Source organism: Prenolepis imparis, unplaced genomic scaffold, assembly GCF_030444845.1.
Source record: "Prenolepis imparis isolate NDT839.2.m4 unplaced genomic scaffold, iyPreImpa1.0 SCAF_104, whole genome shotgun sequence".
Taxonomy (NCBI): Eukaryota; Metazoa; Arthropoda; class Insecta; order Hymenoptera; family Formicidae; genus Prenolepis; species Prenolepis imparis.
Window position 1 is genome coordinate 30,253 of NW_028141262.1, and position 5,801 is coordinate 36,053.

Sequence of the window (5,801 nt, forward strand, 5' to 3'; positions counted from 1 at the left end):
CAAAATACTGTACGTTTTAAGCCTTATAACTCAAAAAGTACTTATTGAAAAATAATTTTGTTATAGTGTTTTGGAAAGCTCTCAAGATGAACTACAAAAATATGCAATAAAAAATAGGTTCCATTTAAAAAATTGAAAGTGACCTTTACGTGACCTTGACAGCACTCTTTAAGGTCATAATAATATTGCTATATAATGCTCCACTTAAAACCCTACAACTTTTGTCTGAAACATTTTATTCGAAAATATGTATTTTCTGAGATATTTCAGGGGTCCGGGACTTTTTCCCCACCCTGTATATATGTATATATATATATATATGTATATATATATATATATATATATATATATATATATAATGTTTCTTTATATCAGAAGTTGGGATTGTCGGAATAAACAGACCAAATCAGTTTCTCTGTAAATAAGAGTTTTTATATTATAACTGATATTACTATTTACTATATATGTACAAAATTTACAAGTTACCTGTAAATAAGAGAAACGACAATTAAGGTCAATTATTCGTCTCTCTTTCACAACTCTGCTTTTACCGACTATATTGTTTATAATGGATTATCTTTATATTACTTATTCTAGCACGTGCTCTTTCTTATCTTTCTTCTATCTATCTATCCATATCTCTCTATCTCTTTTTACTTAGCTGTCGATTACTTCTATACTCGACGAGACATCTAACAGGTGTCCTAGAAGCGCGCGCGGGGCATACTAAGCGCGCTAAATTTAAAGAGAGTATATTCTCTTTACATCTCCCCTCTTCGAGATGAAAATTGCACAAATTTTCAATCATCCTCGTCTTCTAACATTGGAATCAGTTTTGTCACATGGAACAGGCTTGTATCTTGATTTCTTTTTTCAGTTTTTATTTTATAGATTGAGTTTGAAATTTTTTCTTCTATTGTGAATGGTCCGATTCTTAGTTCTTCCAGCTTTTTCCTATTGAGTTTGTTCCCATTCTCTATGAATACCATATCTCCCACGTTGAATTCATGTTGTTTTCTATTTTTGTCAAATATATTTTTATTATACTTATGTGATCTCAGTGTTCGTTCCAATGCTAACTTCTTATCTTTTATCCAGTCTTCTCCGTTTTTCTTTCTTCTTAATTCTTCTGGTATGTTGCTGGTGTCTGTGCCATGTAATAGATATTCTGGTGTAAATCCTGTGATTGTATGTTCTAGTCTATTATACTTATTCACGCATTCTCTCGCTATCGATGTCCATGCTCTCTTCTTCTCCTCTTCGTTTATTTTACATCTTATTTTGTTTACTAGCGTTTGGTTTAGCCTTTCATTTAAACCATTAGAAAATGGTGCATTTATTGCAGTAAAAATTAATTGTACTTTTTTCTTTTTTAAATAATTTTTAAATTCTCTCGAATTTATTCCAGGGTATTGATCCGTTAAGATTGTTCCGATCTTTTCTATTTCTAGCACCGTTTGGACTAATTTTATAAAATCATTGGCATTTTGAGTCTTTGATGTTAAAATAAACGCATATCTCGTGAAATGGTCGACGAGTAAATGTATATATTTTTTTGTCGATCTGGTGCTTCCAAATCCTCCAATTGTATCTATGGACATAATTTCGAATGCTTTGGTTGCTGGTCCTAATTGTGACATTGAGCCGAATTTGTGTTGTCCTCTTGATTTATTCTTAATACAAATGTCACATTTTTTACATATTTTTTTTATATTCTCCACTAAATTTTTAGCAGTATAGTATGGGTTTATTTTCATTCTTGTTTGTGTTATCCCTGTGTGACACCATTCCTTGTGTATTTTCTTAATTAACTCAATACTGAACTTTTCAGATAGTATGATTTTTTTTTTTTTTTTAACTTTTTTGTAATATATTCCATTCTTCTTTATTAATTTTTCTTTTTTTTTTTGTAATAATGTGTTATTCGTCTGATCTAATTTTATTTCATCTATCTCAATAAGATTTACCGTTTTTAATAAGTCCTCTTCTTCTTCTATATTTGATTCTAGCACAGGGTTTCTGCTTAAGCAGTCCGCTTCTGTATTATCTTTCCCTGGGACGTATATAATTTTAAAATCGTATTGAGATAGGTAGTGGGTTAGATCGCCTAATTCTTCGTCTGTTCGTGCTCTTATATTCATATTTTCTAGTGGTTTGTGATCAGAGTGTATTTCGAAGTATCTCCCTATCAACCAGTGTTGCCAGTACTTTATTGCCTCTTTTATAGCTAAACATTCAAGATATATTGCTTTTTTTTTTTTTGTGTTTCATTGAATTTCTTTGAGAAGTAGGCCACCGGTTTTTCCTTTCCATCATCTTGTGTTTGTTTTAATATTGCGCCTATGCCTTCAATTGATGCATCTGTATATATCTTGATTGGAAGGTCTTTGTCGAATATCTCTAACACTGGTTGGGTACATAGCATTTCTTTTATCTTTCCGAAAGCTTTTTCGCAATCCTCTGTCCATATAAATTTTACATTCTTCCTTAATAGTTGATGCAATGGATCTAATAATATTGAGCTCTTTTCTATATATTCGTGGTAAAAGTTTATTTTTCCCAGAAATTGTCTGATCTGCTTTTGCGTGGTAGGAGTCGGAAAATTTTTTATTGATGTTATGTTATCTTTCAATGGTGTAACTGTGTTTTCTCCTATTACATATCCTAAATATCTAACTGAACTAGCAGCAAACGTACATTTCTTAAATTTTAACCTAAATCCTTCTTTTTTTATTGCATCTAATACTTTTTCAATGTGATCTAGATGTTCTTCAAACGTCGGTGAGTGAATTAGGATATCATCTATATAGTTTACTGAAACTTCGATTAGTCCATGTTTTCTTAGTATGTTAGTCAGAATTCATTGAAATATAGCTGGAGACGTTTTTAAGCCAAACGGTAGACATGTCCACTGAAAGTGACCATCTTGCGTTACAAATCCCGTTTTTCTTCTATCTTCAGTTCTTAGTGGTATTGACCAAAAAGCTGAGTTTATGTCCAGCGTCGTGAAATATTTACAGTTTCTGGCTCTTATTATTATATCATCTATTAAAGGAAATGGTTGTGCTTGAGGGACAACGTTTTTGTTTAAATCTCTGAAGTCTATGCACATACGTGTCTTTCCTTCATTTTTCTTATATGCTAGCGTGACAGGTGCAGCAAAAGGGCTATAAGATTCTTCGATTAAATTCTTCTCTAGTAATTTGGCTATTTGTTTTTCTATTTCTTTTTTGTCATTTATATTACATCTATATGGTCTTTTACTGCAGTATTTCTCCACTATTAAATCAATTCTAGCTTCATACTCATTAACAGTTCCAACATCGTATTTGTCTTTTGCAAACACTGATTTGTTGTTATCTATTAATCTTTCTATCTTAATCTTTTTATTTCTATCTAAATGTTCTATCTTTGTTTGGAATTCCCCTGTTTCCACATGTTCATTAAAATTAACCGAACCATTTATAGCTTTACTCTTTATTTCACTTAAAATTATCTTTGGTTTTTCTATCTCTTTTTCTATTTTCTGTGAAACTTCTAAATTTTCATTCAACCTCAACTTGAACATGGGAATTAAATCTAATCCTACTATGAAATCTTCGAAATCCTCTCTTTCAACTATGTATACATCTACTTCCTTTTCTATATTAAATATTTTTATTCTTATTCTTACCAATCCATTTGTATGATTCACACCATTGACAGACTTTAAGAATATTTTGTTTACATCTTCTCTATTATCTCTTATCTTTATCCACTTCGAGTTTATTAAGGAGACCTGAGAACCCGGGTCATATGTTCCCATTATCTCCATCTTATTCTCAACTAGCATCTTAAGTTTGATCAATGGTGTGACTATTCGTTTTTTGTTTTTGTACTTAGATCTGCTTCTATTACTGAATTGCTCCCTATAGCTTTGGGTTTCTCTTTTTTTTCTAGTTTAAACCAGCATTTCTCTTCTGGGTGGTATCTTACACCTTTACCCATATCCTCACATGTCTTACATGGTTTTTTTTCTTCATTTCTAGCTTTGTGTTCTGGTTTACTTTCTTTTTTAAATATTTTCTTTTTATCCGTTATTCCTTCGAGCTTTTGTAATTCCTTAATTAAATCTTTCGTATTTTCCATTTCGTTCCTGTCAATTTTCTCTCTAATAAATTCTGGCAAACCAAATGCAATCCTATCTATCATTGTGTCAGCGTCCATGTCCTTATTTATTTCTAATAAAAGTCGTTCTTTCTTTATCGCATATTGTACTAGTGAACCTTCTTTGTACTTAAAATAATGAGCATATGTTCTGCTACTCCATCCTTTACCTGAAAAGGTTTCTATTAATACCTGTTTCCATCCATGCCAATCGTTTTTATGTTCTCCTTTTATTATTGTAGAAGTGTACCAGTCTTGGCACGTCCCATCCAAAAATAATCTCAATAATTCGATTTTGGTTTCGTCTTTTTCTATTTTAAATCTTGCACATTCTTTTTCAAATATGTCTAACCATTGTCTAACATTAGATGTTTTATAATTAAATTTTTCTAATACAAATTTATCTACAATATGTTTTAAGTTTTTTTCCTCTTCTTTCTTTTCTGATTTTTCAATTAATTTTTCCAGTATCTTTGCCAAGTCTGAGTGTTCTTTAATATTCTCTTGAAATATTTGTTTTAAATATTTTCCTCCAAACTGGATATTTCCTTCATCATCCAAATATATCTTTTGCAATTTTTCTGACAGCGTTATCCATATTTTCAACTCGTCGTACCTTTTTCCTAGTGACTCTCTTACCTTTTTGAAAGCATCCGTATTTTTTAATTCCTCATGAAAATCTGCATAGATGAATTCATCTGGTATAGCATATTTTTCTCCTTGTTCTGTACCAATTGAGGTTATGGCTATCACTGTAGTTTTACTGTCCTTTGGGGAAGCCACCGCCCTGAACTCAAATTTTAATTTCATTTTGTGACGAAAATTGTCGTTTTATAATGTTTCTTTATATCAGAAGTTGGGATTGTCGGAATAAACAGACCAAATCAGTTTCTCTGTAAATAAGAGTTTTTATATTATAACTGATATTACTATTTACTATATATGTACAAAATTTACAAGTTACCTGTAAATAAGAGAAACGACAATTAAGGTCAATTATTCGTCTCTCTTTCACAACTCTGCTTTTACCGACTATATTGTTTATAATGGATTATCTTTATATTACTTATTCTAGCACGTGCTCTTTCTTATCTTTCTTCTATCTATCTATCCATATCTCTCTATCTCTTTTTACTTAGCTGTCGATTACTTCTATACTCGACGAGACATCTAACAGGTGTCCTAGAAGCGCGCGCGGGGCATACTAAGCGCGCTAAATTTAAAGAGAGTATATTCTCTTTACATATATATATATTATATACATATATATTTTGTTTATATGTATATATACATATGTATATTTTTTTATAGTGGTAGAAGGCTATATAAAATCAAATTTTGGAGCAATATATAATAGTTTAAATAAACAAATTGGCTGTGATTCGATAACCGATGGATATTCGAAATTAGAGGTGCATATAATGAATTTTAATAAAAATGAGAACATTTTTTCAAAAGGCAACAAGATTAAAATAATCGGCGTAATGCAAAATACAGGTATAAACTATTTATATTTATTATTATTAATTCTGTTAATTTTATTATTTTATTATATTTATCTATTATTATTTATTATTTATTATTATTATTTATTATTGTTATACTTGCAATAAAGTTCAGTTTAAATTACTTAATATAATATGTATTTATTATAA

At 30.1% G+C, this 5,801-nt stretch overlaps 1 protein-coding gene across 1 annotated transcript; it reads right to left on the minus strand.

The window, feature by feature from the left end:
* Positions 1 to 3,846: 3,846 nt before the first annotated feature.
* On the minus strand, positions 3,847 to 5,320 carry LOC145947595 (uncharacterized). Its single transcript, XM_083057393.1, has 2 exons — positions 5,111 to 5,320; positions 3,847 to 5,039 (listed from the first exon to the last, which is right to left on the minus strand). The coding sequence occupies exon 2, from the start codon at positions 4,954 to 4,956 to the stop codon at positions 3,856 to 3,858; it is 1,101 nt and encodes a 366-aa protein (XP_082913519.1). The 5' UTR covers positions 4,957 to 5,039; positions 5,111 to 5,320; the 3' UTR covers positions 3,847 to 3,855.
* Positions 5,321 to 5,801: the final 481 nt, after the last annotated feature.